Here is a 17,951-nt window from a genome sequence, read left to right as displayed (position 1 = left end):
TCCATGGGGTCACAAAGAGTCAGACACGACTGAAGCAGCTGAGCACCCAGGCACGCAGCACCCTTTTATCACAGAACTTCTCAGGGAAAGCACTTTTTCTATTCAAGGAGTGAGGAATAAGGTCTGTTTGAGGAAGGAGCCATGGGGCGAGGCTGGGAGCGGGTGTCAGGAACAACGGACGATGCTGTGTGGTCAGGCTCCTCAGCATGGCTGTCCTCTTGCTCTCTGTCCGTCCCCTGCCTGGCTGGTGTCTGCCTCACCTACAATCTGCTCGCATAACTGACCTGCCTAAGCACTTGCCCCAGGCCCTGTGCTAAGTCAATTCAGTTTTGTCCGACCCTTTGCAACCCTATGGAGGGTGGAAATTCACCAGGGAAGAATACTGGAGTGGGTTACCATGCCCTCCAGGGGATCTTCCCGACCCAGGGATGGAACCTGAGTCTCCTGCCTTGGCAGATGGGTTCTTTACCACTAGAGTCACCTGGGACGCCCACCCCAGCCCCCCCTGGTGCTTGCCCTAATCAAAGGGGTGCTGAGGAGCCTCTGGCACCTCTGCTGGTTACCCTGGTAACTAACAAGCCCTCCTGACGTCCATCCCACTGTAACTGGCGATCTCCGACCCGCCCCAGCAAACACTGCTGCTGTATTCACCCCACACGGTGGGGCGTCACTCCAGGACCTTGCTTCCAACATGTGAGCTTCCCCATCCGTTAAACCAAGGCCCCCCAAACTCTGGGATCGAATGCCTGATGCTCTGAGGTGGGGCTGTTGTAATAACTATAGGAATAAAATGCACAATAAATGTAATGGATTTGAACCATCCCCAAACCATCTGCCCCACCCCATCTGTGGGAAAATTCTCTTCCAGGAAATCGGTCCTGGTGCCAAAAAGGTTGGGGACTGTGGCCTTTAAACCACTGATGTCTCTGACTCTGGGCTCTTTCTTCAGCCTAGAATAGGTCTGGGGGTGCAGCCCAACAGACACTCAAATGGGTGAAAAGGAAATGCTATCTTGCATTTGCCGCTATTTTGGGCATCTGTTTCTGATAGGGGTTGCACCTCCATTTGTTGAGTTATTTTACAGTCCAGTAAACTGTAGAGCGCTGATAGTCATGCAGGTAATTCTCGCTTATAGAAATGTAGATAAACTTATCTGGTGGAATAGAATGGATCACCACTGTGGTTCTTCACCCGCGTTCCTGACCAACTTTGGCTTCCCTGGTGGCTCAGAGGTTAAAGCGTCTGACTACGATGCAGGAGACCTGGGTTCGATCCCTGGGTCGGGAAGATCCCCTGGAGAAGGAAATGGCAACCCACTCCAGTACTCTTGCCTGGAGAATCCCATGGACGGAGGAGCCTTGTGGGCTATAGTCCACGGGGTCGCAAAGAGTCGGATACGACTAAGCGACTTCACTTCACTTCTGAATTAATGAGATCAATTGTTTACAAGTGTTCATTTCATATTTTTTTAAGTCACAATTTTCCTTACTTGAAAATGACGATCTTGGGACTTCCCTGGCGATCCAGTGGTTAGGACTCAGCACTTTCACTGCGGTGGCCCCGGGTTCAATCCCCAGTCAGGGAACTAAGATCCTTCAAGTCCGCCCAGCGCAGCCCACCCCCCAATGATATCTTGAAACAGCATGTTATGCACGAACCTGTAACAGAGTCTATTATATGTCACTCATATTTAACCCTGAACTTTTTCAAGAGCCGATTTCAATTGCATATTTTAAGTAAAGCCTGAGACACAGTTTCTTTTTCTTTTAGCTCCAGACAAGCTTGACGGAACCCATGACGTTATCCAAATCGATCTCTCTTCCTCGCAGTGCTTACTGGCACCACATCACCCGGCAGAGCAGCGTTGGAGAAATCTACAGTTTGCAAGGCAAGTGGGCTTCCTGGGGGTGAAACCAGGAGCCACACAGTTTGCTTTGTATTTGCCCTGCTTGCTTCTCCCCCATTTTCACTTATCTGCTTTCCCCGCCCACAGTGGGAGCTCTGAGACTTACCGTGGCTTTTCTAAAATTATTATTTCATAGACTCATGGTAAAAATTATCCCAAAGCTAACCAAGGGCCGAGGAACTGCTTTGGCGAAGGAGTGGAACTGAAAAAATGATACAAACATTGTCAGAAGCTAAAAGTGGCTACTACCAGGGTCTGTTTCCTGCTGTGTCTTACCAAGGGTTTGCCTCTTAGCATCTTTTTGCCATAAGAGGGTTGACTCTCTGTTCAGGAGGCTGACTGCTGGCTCCATCATGAGATGCTCCATGAACTCTTACAGTTTTAAGGTTGATGTCGAAACCATTTGGGAGGGAGCAGAGCAGGAGGAGAGGAGTGTAAATCCGTTGCTTCTGTATTTTTCCTAATGGTAAATGGTTGACTGCATAGACGTGCAGATGAATCAGATTAACAGTGGCAGGTATTTGATCAATAACAGCAGAACTCAGCTTCCACAGTTCTCTTCCTGTTTCTTCCCTTCTGTCCTTAATGAATAAACTTATCCTTCAAATAAAATATTCAGCTGCAAGAAACTAATAACTGACCAAGAGAGGAGGAAGCAGGAACTAGGGAAAATAAGGCTTAAAACAAAACCAAACACACACACAGCTGAAAACTCTCATCAGACAAACCTTTTTTTGAGCACAAGAGGCTTGAATGTAGGGGCTACCCAGTAAATATCAGGTGAAGGAATGACCGTTATAACCTTCAACGTAATTAGGCACTCAGAATAGTCTTCTTTTTATGCATTAACTTTTGCTCGTATTAACAACACTAAATGTTTTGAGAGGAAAAAAAATGGTGACAAACAACCTGAAATAGTGTAATTTTTTAAGCAATATTTGCTTGCCAGAGTTTCAGACCTAGAATAATGAGATTCAATGAGTGGGAATGAATGATTAAGATACATTCTGCAGGAAAAAGCAAAACCATTTTAGTCATTTATGGAAGATAATTGCATTTGATATTTTAAATGAACTGTCTTACCACCAACTTGACTACTGTATTTAACAGGTCATGATTATTTTTTGTATTATTTATTTGTATGAGAAGATCTTTAATAGGATAAGGACTAGAGGACTGGGAAAGGGAGGGGAGACTGCTCTGACAGTTCATGAATCAGAGAAGATGTGCTTCTCATTCCATTGGTTCCCTCCAGAAATGCCAGCACTACACACTTAAATTGCCCGAGTCGTGATCTTGTAATATTCATCTTGCTTGTTCCTGTGGTTAGAAATAATTAGAAAATATGCTTTTAATATAAATTTATTTTTATTTAAATATAATCATATATCTGTAAATATTCAATAGAAGAAAACTAAAAATATGGAATATTCAAAGAAGAAAACAAAAACAACTAAATCTCTAAGCTACTGCAAATAAGTTGTATAAATACTACTACAAATAAGTTGGAAATGGGTTGGAACAACTCTACTGATAACTTTGGGTTCTAACAAGGTTTTGGTCTATAATTCCAGCAAATAAAAGATTGTGATTTTCATGGTAACATGGAAAACTTTTCTCTGAAGGTAGTATTAAGATTTAGGTGGATAACTTCCAAAATAATGTCATAAGCGCCCAACAGAAAATACCAGAAGGCAGTGAAATTGCTGAAAACATTGCCGTGAGACTTGTTGGAGGACAGTGGTGATTTACACAATAAAACAGAATCAATAAGTGATTAGATACTCTAAGATTTATCTCACTAATATTTCCAGTTAAGGGTTTCAAATGCCTTATTAGTTATGATCTATTTAGATGATTGTGTTGGGGAGGAAAAATATACCTTCTACCCTTCAGGGTTCTTTGGCTGGTCTAATAATTAAATTGATGTGAAATTAACAGGAGAAAAATAAATGTAATGGTATACATTAGGGATTCCCATGAGACCCAAAGCCAAGAATGGTGGCTGAGGCTTATCCAGTGTTCTGAGCTAAGGGAAGGGACAGGGCCTAGGGCTTCCAAGGGTAGAGGTGGGTGGCAGGACACAGGTGACAAGAAGGGCAGGTGTTTGGTAATTAGATGTTTGCCCTGCCACACAGATTGGTCCTTCTGATAAAAGTTATCTCTGGTAACAGCTCTGCATCTGAGCCAGGCACTCAGTCTGGATTCTTTTAGGCAATTAAACAGGAGGTTAAAAACTCTTCCTGTGTCTTCTGGGCCTTGATTGTCTTTGGCTCAAAATAATCCACTGGCCAAGGTGGAACATTTTGGGGAGGCTTGTTCTGAACCCCTTCAATCTCAATGTCACATTCTTCTCTGGTTGTTGCTTGTAGCTGACAAAAAAAAATGCATTGATGAAGGTAATTACTGTAAATCAGATAACTATAAAATGTATTCAATGCAGAGTACATTTCACTCTGCTGGGCATTTATTTTTGCATTGCATACCTCGTCTGCGTGCTCAGGTATGTCCAGCTCTGCAACACCATGGACTGTAACCCACCAGGCTTCTCTGTCCATGGAGTTTTCCAGGCAAAAATATTGTAGAGAATGAGTTGCCATTTCCTCCTCATCCACCTCCTCAGGATGTGGATCTTCCTGACCCAGGTATCGAACCCATGTCTCTTGCATCTCCTGTATTGGCAGGCGGATTCTTTACTGCTGTGCCAGCTGAGAAGCCCAAATAAATTAAAAGTGAAAAAAGTCACTCAGTTGTGTCCGACTCATTGTGACCGCATATACTATACAGCCCATGGAATTCTCCAGGCCAGAATACTGGAGTGCTGGAGTGGGTTGTCATGCCCTTCTCCAGGAGATCTTCCCAACCCAGAGATCGAACCAAGGTCTCCTGCATTGCAGGTGGATTCTTTAGTAGCTGAGCCACGAGGGAAGCCTAAGAATACTGGAGTGAGTAGCCTATCTCTTCTCCAGTGAATCTTCCCAACCTAGGAATTGAACCAGGGGGTCTCCTGCATTGCAGGCAGATGTTTAAAAAGAGAGAGAAGGAAAATAGAGACAATCTCATCACCCCTTCATCCCACTAAACTACATATACAAGTGTGGTTTTTTGCATCTCAGTCCTCACTTGTGCTCCTTAAAGTGGTACCACCTCTTTACAAGGAGGGGAACATGGTCAAGCAGCTGCCGTCACTGATCGTCCAGAGTCCGAGGACAACTGACACTGGGGGGAGACACATCATCGAGTAAACCGCAGGTGGCATCGGGGACTAAAAATATCATTAGGGTCTTTCCAGCCTACTGTGAGCATTCTCACCGTGGAGCTGAGGCCAGTACGAATTCAATTCATCAGGCTTTCATTCACAAGGTAATAGGGGGAAGTTAATATGCTTAAAGTTTAATAGATTGGAATTCATTAATAAGCAGCACATGTACTGGAAGTGGAAAAAAAAAAATTCCTGGTGTGAAACCAAATCCATTCTCTACAGGACTTACCTATAACTTCAGCTGCCTATCACCCTCAAAACTGCACTCTCTTTGGTTTTACTGTATTCATTTCTGTCATCTACTCTATAACCGTAGAGGCAAGATAGACTTAAGAGATTGACATATCAATACTGACATCCTGTGTTTACACTAATGTCTGGAAAAGAGGTGCAATGTAATCTTCCAGATCTCCCACTAGGCGCTCAGAAAGAGTGGGCTCTTACAGCTTCCCTGTTGGACACTAGCTCTCTGGAGTCAAAAAAAAAAAAAAAAAATTGACAAACAGAATAATTCACCTTTAGGTGGCTAAATCCAAGGCTGCTGCTGTTGAAAATCTCTGCCCCTAAACGGCTGTGATGGGTTCTGACTCCCCTTCCTGCAGAGGGTGTTCATAAAGACTTCTCGATTTTTAGTGGGCAGTCAGGATGATTGATTCTTATTAGAAGGTAGTTTTTCTATGTCTCTAACTTCTGCATTTATGACAAACATTTATGTCACTGCACCTTCTCATGATGCTCTTTCTAGTCTCAAGGAACTCTTGGTCCAAAAGTGAAGGCTTAAAACACACTATTTGTTTTACTCATATCAGAACTGTGATTTTAGTTCTAAAGCCTTCAGCAGAAAATGTGTTGGGAAGGTGAGAAACACTCAGAAAAGCAAAAAGAAAGGGAGGGAGAAAAAGAAAAAAAAGTCCGTAATGTAAGCGAGTACAGGTTCAGCTGCTCACCGCTCAACAGCCAGGAAATTGAGGAGCAGAATTCGGTAGAGAAGAAAGAACTTTATTCAGAAAAGCTGGTGATCTGGGGAGATGGTGGCCTCATGTCTGGAAACCAACTCCCAAGATTCTGCTCAGCCATGAGAGCTTTTAAAGGGAAAAGAGGGGGAACAATCTCAGTTAATCATTGAGGCAGGAAGTCAGATTATTCATCATTTTCTCTTGCATGCAGGCCTGCTGACTTCTCCCCATCATCCTTAGGATGCTGTCTTGCCAGGAGAGTCGGCCTGGGGATTTGCAAAGGAGAAGAAGCTAAGGGTAGAGACCTAGCTTCTTTAACTACTTAATTATTCCTTCTAATCTAGGAAAGGAATCAACAGGCTAGATTAAGTGTACGCTTTTGTGTGTGTGCTCAGTCATGTCCTACTCTTTGCGACCCCGTGGATTCTAGCCCCCATGGACTCCTCTGTCCATGGAGTTTTCCAGGCAAGAATTCTAGAGTGGGTTGCCAATTCCTTCTCCAGGGGATCTTCCTAACCAAGGGATCAAACCGTAGTCTCCTGTATTAGCAGATGAATTCTTTACCACTGTGCCACCTGGGAAGCCCTAAGGTGTATATTTAGGAAAGCAGAAATCAGGAGCTACATTAACTGTTGTCTAACGATCCAGTCTTTATGATTAAAGTCTAAGGAAAACAGGGATAAACAAACAAAAGGGACATGGAAGCTGCTTCCAGTAAGGGAGTCAGAGTTGTCCTTCAGTTCAGTTCAGTTCAGTCGCTCAGTCGTGTCCGACTCTTTGCAACCCCATGAATCGCAGCATGCCAGGCCTCCCTGTCCATCACCAACTCCCAGAGTTCACTCAGACTCACATCCATCAAGTCAGTGATGCCATCCAGCCATCTCATCCTCTGTCGTCCCATTCTCCTCCTGCCCCCAATCCCTCCTAGCATGAAAGTCTTTTCCAATGAGTCAACTCTTCGCATCAGGTGGCCAAAGTACTGGAGTTTCAGCTTCAGCATCATTCCCTCCAAAGAAATCCCAGGGCTGACCTCCTTCAGAATGGACTGGTTGGATCTCCTTGCAGTCCAAGGGACTCTCAAGAGTCTTCTCCAACACCACAGTTCAAAAGCATCAATTCTTCAGCGCTCGATCTTCTTCAAAGTCCAACTCTCACATCCATACATGACTACTGGAAAAACCATAGCCTTGACTAGACTGACCTTAGTCGGCAAAGTAATGTCTCTGCTTTTGAATATACTATCTAGGTTGGTCATAACTTTTCTTCCAAGGAGTAAGCATCTTTTAATTTCATGGCTGCAGTCACCATCTGCAGTGATTTTGGAGCCCCCCAAAATAAAGTCTGACACTGTTTCCCCATCTATTCACATGGAGTGATGGGACCAGATGCCATGATCTTCATTTTCTGGATGTTGAGCTTTAAGCCAACTTTTTCACTCTCCTCTTTTATTTTCATCAAGAGGCTTTTTAGTTACTCTATTATTTACAATATTGTGATGGTTTTTGCTATACATCAACATGACTTTTAATCACAATTCTACTTATGTACACAACAGATTATGGAACAGAGTCAGTCGCTTCAGTCATGTCTGACTCTTTGTGATCCCATGGACTATAGCCCCCCAAGCACTGTCTGTAGGATTCTCCAGGCAAGAATACTGGAGTGGGTTGCCATTCCCTTCTCCAAGGGATTTTCCTGACCCAGGGTTTGAACCCGGGTCTCCTGTATTGTAGGCAGTTTCTTTACCATCTGAGCCACCAGAGACGCCCAGAGAATGTCAAAAGGTTTGGGGCTTTCATCACTCAGAGCTCTGGAGCACAGAGCTTTGGGGAAAGTCTGAAGCCTGAAGGTCAATGGTGAAATGCTGCATTTAACAAAAAAGCAGCCGCATTTAACAAAGAAACGTGTCATAAGTACGAATTTAAATAGATTATGGGAGGAATCAAGTTTGCATCAGACATCAAGCTGACGTCATCTTTACTTACACCTCTTATTAAAAGCGTTCCCACTTTAAACTTAGTAGTAGTAGTGTTAGTCGCTCGGTCATATCCGACTCTTTGCGGCCCCACAGACTGCACCCTGCCAGGGCCCTCTGTTCATGGGATTATCCAGGGAAGAATACCGGAGCAGGTTGCCATAGAAAATGCATTGAAAAGCTATTGGCAGGGGTAGCGTCGATACCGCTCCCTGAGGACAGTCCTCAGCCTGTGTCTCAAGGAGCAGCACCCAGCCCCAGCGGCCCGGCGGCCCATGTCCTGCACAGCCAGGCTGCCTGCCTGAACAGCTGGCATGTCTGCTGCTCGCTAAAGGACCGTCATTCTCCCTGGACACCGATGCTCGCAGCTGCTGGTCCTCGCTCAGGTGGCCCAGGAGGCGCCAGGAGATGCCGAGGCTCCTGCCCCTGGTAGCCAGGTTTCTGTCTCCGTCTGCCGCTCCCCTCCGGGGTGAGTTCTCCCACACGTCACAGTGATGGAAGGGGCCTCGAGAATATGGGCCGGAAATGAGCCCCGTGCACCGGCTTAGGGGACTTGGTGTTACCCGTCAAAGTTCCCTGATACATTTATTGACTCCTTTTTTGCACCAGTTTTTATGAGATAGGCTGGGACTCATTTTTGAACAGTCTGAACAGCTTTGCTCTTTGAATTAAGAACCATTGGAGGTGCCATTTGTAAAGGTGATAACTTTGGAGTTCTGCTTTTATTAACGCTGATTAATACTCACGTGCCAGTTCTGAACTGCCTTAAGCCCGCCCTCTGCCCATCGCCCATAATTAGCTTCAGACCCCGAGTTAGCACAGCAGCGCACCTGGTTACACCGAAGGCAGTTTAGGTTCGCCGAAAGGGCATCCGCGGCGCCCATTTCTCCGAAGGACAGGATGCAAACAGGCAATTAGAATTAGAGATAACCTTCGGAAGATAGTAAATAGAGTTCTGGCGGAGACGAGGGAGGTAAATCAAAGGATTTACTTACTCTTCGTCGGCTCTGACCCTCTGTCCTCTTTTACTGCCCATTCAATTTCGTTTGCGTGGTTTTTAAATTGCTTCCATCGAGGTCTTCTGTTTAAATTTTCATGATATGATGTTTTCCAAATTGCAAAGTTAATGAAAGCCTCCTGCAGCAAGTAAAACACACAGAGACTTCTGCACTAGTGGTAGAAAGGAACTTCATGAGCCACGTGTCTTCCCAGAATGTGATCTGCACGTTGTGGGGTGAGTCAGTCTGGCTGGGTCCCTGGCAGCCAAATACATCACACGTCTTCCCTAGGGCCGGGGCCTGCCTTTGGAGATTCTACCACAACCATTAAAAACAAGAGCTAGTTTTTAGAATCATCAGTTTTCATCTATGTGAACATTTATGGTGGGCTTCCCAGATGGCTCAGCAGTTGAGAATCTGCTTGCCCATCCAAGAGATGTGGGTTCGATCCCCAAGTCAGGAAGATTCCCCTAGAGGAGGAAACAGCAACCCACTCGGTATTCTTGCCCGGAGAATCCCATGGACAGAGGAGCCTGGTGGGCTACAGTCCACGGGGTCACATAAGAGTGGGACATGACTGAGCACAGCACAACAGCGCATGACGCCTACAGCATGGCCTTGCCTTACGAAGGGTGAGTGCAGGGAAGGGCCTCCCTGGGTATCTGCACCCCCAAAACAGACGTCAGATAAAAATGCTACAATAGTCTCAGCGTGCACTGCACGCACAGTCCGTCACTCGCTCTTCCAGGCTCCCAGACGTTCAAGTCTAACTTTCATACATCAATGTATTTGTTTACAAACCTGCTTCTTCCACTAGGTTGTGAGGTAGCAAGTTTGATTTTTTTTTTTATCCCCATGGCGCCACCAAATTTGGGGGCTCAGTCATGATGAAGAGGCTCTACCTGCAGAAGCTACAGTCTTGAGTTTGGGAGCTAAGTTAATCAGAGTTTGAATATTTACCAGAGCTAAGTTGTGTGTCTTGGGGCCATTTACTTAATCTTTCTAAGCGTCACTGTCTTCATCTCTAAACCAAGGATAATAGTACCTATTACGGTGCTTAAATGAGATTGTCCACATGAGGCGTAAAGGTTCCCTAGTCATTAACCATTGTCAATATATTGAAGTAAATTAAATTCACGCTGAGAAGTTTCTTTCCCAGACAGAGAATCATGCTATCCTACTCCAGTTTATTCCACTTTTTTACTTTAAAATGTTATTATAGAGTTTCCACTATGCATGAAGAATTCTGTTTTGTTCTAAGGACGTTATAAAAATCTAGCTTTAATAATATTATTCCGGGAGTGGGAGGCTCAAGAGGGAGAGGATATATGTACACTTATGGCTGATTCACACTGTCACACAGCAAAAACCAACACAACATTGTAAAGCAGTTATCCTCCAATTAGAGAAAAAAAATTTTTTAAGGACGTAAAATTAAAAATTAAAAAAAGAAATACATTTCCAGCATCTGAAATTCGAGAAAAACTAACTCTAACCTAAGTTTCTGATGCAAGAGGAAAAGGGACAATGTCAGGCTTAAGTCTTCATTGGTTTTTTCTTTCCCCCCTCAGTATAAGCCAGCTCTTACCCTCTAAGGAGGTGACACTCCTCCCAAGTTTGCATCACACAGTCCATGTAGCCTAAGGAAAACAGGACTCCATTTTCCAGGCTGGGGAGTTAAAAACTCCTGAAGGACTTTATCCAGCTCAGTGACGAAGAGGTGAACCCACCGCAGCCTGCACTCCCACCCAAGATCCATTCTGACGACTCACCCGTCCTGTCTCCTGAGAACCTTTCTGAGCACTTGGTGCCTGCCCCAGGCACAGCCTCTCTCCCCAGGTAGACCAGCTTTGCTTGATCCCATTATTACCAAGTCGGGTTCATCACCAGGTACATTCTACTGGCTGGACCACAGGTGAAAGGCACAGTTTAGTTAATTAAGTCTAGCACAGTGAAAATGGAATATAACTCAGTGTGAAATACAACAGCCACTTAATCCTGGCCTATTAGGTATAAAAAGTAGTTACTAAAAGGCACAGAGCTTCCAGATAGTATATTGGATTGCGATAATCTAACGAGGGCCTTATTCAAACAGACTGCTTCACTCTCTGATTCAAACCTGGAATTGAAACTTCAGTTTCAGACTTGAATTAAACCTGAAACTTGGTCTCTCTACTTGATTTTCCTCCATCAAGCTTCTACCGTGCAATTCTAAAACGCAGTAGGTAACACATGTAGTTCTATATTAATCAAACTTTTATGGAAAAAATATATTCCATTTTATTCTGTAGGGGATAAAATTGGTACATAATATTAGCTCAAGGAAAGGTTAACACAACCACGACAGAAGGTCAGCTGTCTCTGTCATGGATTTGGGTGCATATGCTCAAACATGTACACACACACACACGTCTACACACACACAGGACCATTTGGCTCATTGCTGTCCACTGTTTATCACTTCCCTTGAAAATGTACCTATTAAGCTATGCTTCACAAACTAGAAACTACATAGAAGAATCTTGAGAGGAAAAACAGTTCACTTGTATTTTTCTTCCTGATTCTGTTTTTTGTTCTGTTTTTTTAACCTCATTTCTACCTCTTGCTGCTGCTGCTGCTGCTGCTAAGTCGCCTTATTTTCTTTTATCTGCCAAAGAATATGACATCTGGATGATGTCATGATTGGAGAATAAGAAAAAATGAGAAACATCAGGAAATTCACATCATTAAAATTATGCATGCGTGCTAAGTCACTTCAGTCATGTCTGACTCTGTGCAACCCTAATGACTGTAGCCCACCAGGCTCTGTCCGGGGGATTCTCCAGGCAAGAATACTGGAGCGAGCTGCCATGCCCTCTTCCAGGGATGTTAAAATTATACTGCAGAGTTAATATAAATTTAAGCTGGGATGTGGCCTTCAGTAAAGTTCTGGCACTTACCCCACTGCTCTATAAATAATACATGCTAATTCAAAGTTTACTACTTCAAACTGAAAACATCCAATATTTTAAAACTTTAAATTGTGGTTGCATAAGTTTTGTTCTTGTTCTTGTTGTTCAGTCACTAAGTCCTGTCCAACTCTTTGTGACCGCCATGGACTGCAGCATGCCAGTCTTCCCTGTTGTTCACTAGTCCCAGAGTTTGCTCAACCTCATGTCTATTGAGTCAGTGATGATGTCTAACCATCTCATCCTCTGTCGTCCCCTTCTCCTTCTGGTCTCAGTCTTTCCCAGCATCAAGGTCTTTTCCAATGAGTCAGCTCTTCACATCAGGTAGCCAAAGTATTGGAGCTTCAGTGTCAGTCCCTCAAGTGAATATTCAGGGTTGACTAACGTTAGTATTGACTGGTTTGATGCTCTTACTGTCCAAGGCTCTCAAGAGTCTTCTCCGTCACCACAGTTCAAAAGCATCAATTCTTTGGTGCTCAATCTTCTTATGGACCAACTCTCACATCTATACATGACTATCAGAAAACCATCAGTTCAGTTCAGTCGCTTAGTCATCTCCAGCTCTTTGCACCCCATGGACTGCAGCACACCAGGCTTCCCTGTTCATCACCAACTCCCAGAGCTTGCTCATACTCATGTCCATTGAGTCGGTGATGCCATCCAACCATCTCATCTTCTGCCGTCCCCTTCTCCTCCCACCTTCAGTCTTTCCCAGCATCAGGGTCGTTTCCAGTGACTCAGTTCTTTGCATCAGGTGGCCAAAGGATTGGAGTTTCAGCTTCAGCATTACTCCTTCCAGTGAATATTCAGGACTGATTTCCTTTAGGATGGACTGGTTGGATGTCCTTGTAGACCAAGGGACCCTCAAGAGTCTTCTCCAGCACCACAGTACAAAAGCATGAATTCTTTGGCGCTCAGCTTTCTATATAGTCCAACTCTCACATCCAGACATGACTACTAGAAAAACCATAGCTTTGACTAGATGGACTTTTGTCGGCAAAGTAATGTCTCTACTTTTTAATATGATGTCTAGGTTGGCATAGATTTTCTTCCAAGGAGCAAGTGCCTTTTAATTTCATGGCTGCAGTCACCATCTACAGTGATTTTGGAGCCCCCAAAAATAAAGTCTTTCACTGTTTCCATTGTTTCCCCATCTATTTGCCATGAAATGATGGGACCAGATGCCATGATCTTAGTTTCCTGAAAGTTGAATTTTAAGCCAACTTTTTCACTCTCCTCTTTCACTTTCATCAAGAGGCTCTTTAGTGCCTCTTTGCTTTCTGCCATAAGGGTGGTGTCATCTGCATATCTGAGATTACTGATATTTCTCGTGGCAATCTTGATTCCACCTTGTGCTTCATCCAGCCCAGCATTTTGCATGATGTACTCTGCATATAATTTAAATAAGCAAGGTGACAGTATACAGCCTTGATGTACTCCTTTCCCTATTTGAAACCAGTCTGTTGTTCCATGTCCAGTTCTAACTGCTGGTTCTTGACCTGTACACAGATTTCTCAGGAGGCAGGTAAGGTGGTCTGGTATTCCCATCTTTAAGAATTTTCCACAGTCTGTTGTGATCCACACAGTCAAAGCTTTGGCATAGTCAATAAAGCAGAAGTAGATGTTTTTCTGGAACTGTCTTCCTTATCAATGATTCAATGGATGTTGGCAATTTGATCTCTGGTTCCTCTGCCTTTTCTAAATCTAGCTTGAACATCTGGAAGTAAGTTGCAGCCCCACTTGGAGAATTTTGAGCATTACTTTGCTAGCATGTGAGATGAGTGTAATTGTGCAGTAGTTTGAACATTCTTTGGCATTGCCTTCCTTTGGGATTGGAATGAAAACAGACCTTTTCCATTCCATGGCCACTGCTGAGTTTTCCAAATTTGCTGGCATATTGAGTGCAACACTTTCACAGTGTTATCTTTCAGGATTTGCAACAGCTCAACTGGAATCCCATCACCTTCACTAGCTTTGTTCATAGTGATGCTTCCTAAGGTCCATTTGACTTCACATTCCAGGTTGTCTGGCTCCAGGTGAATGATCACACCATCGTGGTTATCTGGGTCATAAAGATCTTTTTTGTGTAGTTCTTGTGTATATTCTTGCCACCTCTACTTAGTATCTTCTGCTTCTGTTAGGTCCATACCATTTCTTTATTGTGACCATCTTTGTATGACATGTTCCCTTGGTATCTCTAATTTTCTTAAAAAGATCTCCAATCTTTCCCGTTCTGTTGTTTTCCTCTATTTCTTGGCATTGATCACTAAGGAAGGCCTTCTTATCTTTCCTTGCTATTCTTTGGAACTCTGCATTCAAATGGCCATATCTTTCCTTTTCTCCTTTGCCTTTGGCTTCTCTTCTTTTCTCAGCTAATTGTCAGGCCTCCTCAGACAACCATTTTGCCATTTTGCATTTCTTTTTCTTGGGGATGGTCTTGATCACTGCCTCCTGTACAGTGTCACAAACCTCCATCCATAGTTCTTCAGGCACTCTGTCTATCAGATCTAATCCCTTGAACCTATTTGTCACTTCCACTGTACAATCTAAGGGATTTGATTTAGGTCATACCTGAATTGTCTAGTGATTTTCCCTACTTTCTTCAATTTAAGTCTGAATTTTGCCGTAAGGAGTTCATGATCTGAGCCAGTCAACTTCTGGTCTTGTTTTTGCTAACTGTATAGAGCTTCTCCATCTTTGGCTGCAAAGAATATGAACAATCTGATTTGGGTATTGACCATCTGGTGATGTCCATGTGTAGATTGTTCTCTTGTGTTGTTTGAAGAGGGTGTTTGCTATGATTGGTGAGTTCTCTTGGCAAAACTCTTTTAGCCTTTGCCCTGCTTCATTTTTCACTCCAAGGCCAAACTTGCCTGTTACTCCAGGTATCTCCTAACTTCCTGCTTTTGCATACCAGTCCCCTGTAATGAAAAGGACATCTTCTTTTAGAGTTAGTTCTAGAAGGTCTTGTAGGTCTTCATAGAGCCATTCAACTTCAGCTTCTTCAGCATTACTGGTTGGGGCATAGACTTGGATTATTGTAATATTGAATGGTTTGCCTTGGAAATGAACAGAGATCATTCTGTTGTTTTCGAGGTTGCATCCAAGTACTACATTTCGGACTCTTTTGTTGACTATGATGGCTACTCCAGTTCTTCTAAGGGATTCTTGCCCACAGTAGTAGATATAATCATCATCTGAGTTAAATTCACCCATTCCAGTCCATTTTACTTCACTGATTCCTAAAATGTTGATCTTCACTCTTGCTGTCTCCTGTTTGACCAGTTCCAATTTGCCTTGATTCATGGACCTAACATTCTAGGTTCCTATGCAATATTGTTCTTTACAGCATCAGACTTTACTTCCATCACTAGTCACATTCACAACTGGGTGTTGTTGTTACTTTGGCTCCATCTCTTCATTCTTTCTGGAGTTATTTCTCCCCTCTTCTCCAGTAGCATATTGGACACCTACCGACCTGGGAAGTTCATTTTTCAGTGTCCTGTCTTTTTGCCTTTTCATACTGTTCATGGGGTTCTCAAGGCAAGAATACTGAAGTGGTTTGCCATTCCCTTCTCCAGTGGGCCACATTTTGTCAGAACTCTCCACCATGTTCCGTCCGTCTTAGGTGGCCCTACACAGCATGGCTTATAGTTTCATTGAGTTAGACAAGGCTGTGGTCGATGTGATCAGATTGGTTAGGTTTCTGTGCTTGTGGTTTTCATTCTGTCTTCTCTCTGACAGGGATAAGGATGAGAGGCTTATGGAAGCTTCCTGATGGGAGAGACTGACTGTAAGAGAAACTGGGTCTTGTTCTGATGAGCAGGGCCATGCTCAGTAAATCTTTAATTAGATTTTCTGCTGATAAGCAGGGCTTTGGCCCTCCCTGCTGTTTAACCTGAGACCAAACTATGGTGGAGGTAATGAAGATAATGGCGACCTCCTTCAAAAGGTCCCATGCAGGCACTGCTACACAACGTACCCCCAACCCTGCAGCAGGCCACCACCAACTCAGGCCTCTGCCAGAGACTCCTGGACACTCACAGGCAAGTCTGGGTCAGTCTCCTGTGGGGTCACTGCTCCTTTCTCCTGGGTCTTGGTGTACACAAGGTTTTGTTTGTGCCTTCCAAGAGTCTGTTTCCCCAAGTCCTATATAAGTTCTGGTGGCTCTTTTGTGGGGTTATTGGCGACCTCCTCCTAGAGAGCTTTTGCCACACCCAGGACTGCTGTACCCATAGCCTGTGCCCCTGCAGCAGGCCACTGCTGACCTGTGCCTCCGCAGGAGACACTCAAACACTCAAAGGCAGGTCTGGTCAGTCTCTGTGGTGTCTCCTGGTGCACACTAGATTTTGTTTGAGCCCTCTGAGCTTCTCTGGCTGGTGTGGCATTTGATTCTAAATGAGATTTTGCCCCTCCTACAGTCTGCTGGGGTTTCTCCTTTGCCCTTGGATGTGGGTATCTTCTTTTGGTGGGATCGAACATTCTCCTGTAGGTGGTTCAGCAGCAAGTTGTAATTTTGGAGTTCTCTCATGAGAAGATGAGCGCACATCCTTCTGCTCTGCCGTCTTGTGATTATATGGGCCTTTGTCAGCAAAGTAATGTCTCTGCTTTTTAATACACTGTCTAGATTTGTCATAGTTTTTCTTCCAAGGAGCAGGCGTCTTTTAATTTCATGGCTGCAGTCACCATCTTCAGTGATTTTGGAACCCAAGAAAATAAGTCTGACACTTTTTTCACTGTTTCCCCATCTACTTGCCATGAAGTGATGGGACTGGATGCCATGATCCTTGTTTTTTGAATGTTGAGTTTTAAGCCAGCTTTTTCACTCTCCTCTTTCACCCTCATTAGTGCTATAAAGAGCTTGAAGATACCGTTATGTGTATCCCTTGAGGCAGAGCGGGGGCCTGTTTCTTGACTGCTCTTCCTTGTCTCTGCATCCTCTCTCTTCCCTGCCCTTTGGAACTCAGGGAGGGTCAAGAGATTGGAGTCTGTTTCCAACAAACGAGAAATAGGGGACACAGAGTCTTCTGTGCCCAGAAGCCCCACAGGGTCCTGCTTGGTTTCCCTCTTCAGCTCCCTGTCCTTCTCTGTGTGTGTGTTTAACCTGCCGTTGTACCATAATTCATTTGACTTCATATATAGGACGTTCTTCCCTGTTTTTTTTCCTGGTAAATGATGTTAGCGGCCCAGCGACTTCTGCCTTCAGAGTCCTTCAAACCTGAACCTGACCTTTTCTGTCTTTTGAGTCTACATTTGACATATTTTTCATATTTTCACTTTTGTAAAAAAATCATCTGAATCCAGTGAGAGCATCCTGTTTGTGGTCAGCCAGCTCCCTAGCTGCAGCTGGGCCCACTAATCCCAGCTAATAATAGGAGGCAAGTCAACTCAAGTTTGCTACTTGTAATAGAATCAGCTTTTGCTTACACAGGGAAATGTTTTTAAGTCATGTCCCTTTCACACCAGCTGTGACGAGGCCTTGTGTGCATGCTAAGTCACTTCAGTCATGTCTGACTGTGTGCAGCCCTATAGACTGCAGCCTGTTGGGCTCCTCCTTCCATGGGGCTCTCCAGCAAGAATACTGGAGTGGGTTGCCCTCCTCCAGGGGACTTTCCCAACCCAGGGACTGAACCCACGTTAGCAGGTGTGTTCTTTACCATTAGAGCCACCTGCAAAGCCAAAGCATCTTGTTTACTGTACTATTACTGGAAAAAGAAAATATCTTATTTTTATCTGAATTATATAAATGATTGTATAATTATATAAACAATAGGACATGAAAACGTGGGCCCACCTTTACATATGAATAAATAATAATATATGAAACATATATTAATATATTAATTATAACATATTAACATAATATACTATAATACATTAATATGTGTTAATATAACTTGTAGTAT

The 17,951-nt window shown here is 43.9% G+C and overlaps 1 protein-coding gene across 1 annotated transcript in view; it reads left to right on the top strand.

Moving 5' to 3' along the window:
• DOK6 (docking protein 6) overlaps positions 1 to 17,951 on the top strand; it is a 404,688-nt gene that overhangs the window by 331,002 nt on the left and 55,735 nt on the right. Inside the window, exon 7 of the mRNA XM_069569174.1 lies at positions 1,771 to 1,888. Within this exon, the coding sequence (XP_069425275.1) occupies positions 1,771 to 1,888 (118 nt within the window). The remainder of the gene's footprint in view (positions 1 to 1,770; positions 1,889 to 17,951) is intronic.

Source organism: Ovis canadensis, chromosome 23 (genome assembly GCF_042477335.2).
Source record: "Ovis canadensis isolate MfBH-ARS-UI-01 breed Bighorn chromosome 23, ARS-UI_OviCan_v2, whole genome shotgun sequence".
NCBI lineage: Eukaryota > Metazoa > Chordata > Mammalia > Artiodactyla > Bovidae > Ovis > Ovis canadensis.
Note: the sequence above shows the minus strand (reverse complement) of the source record. Positions and strands in the feature narration are given on the sequence as shown.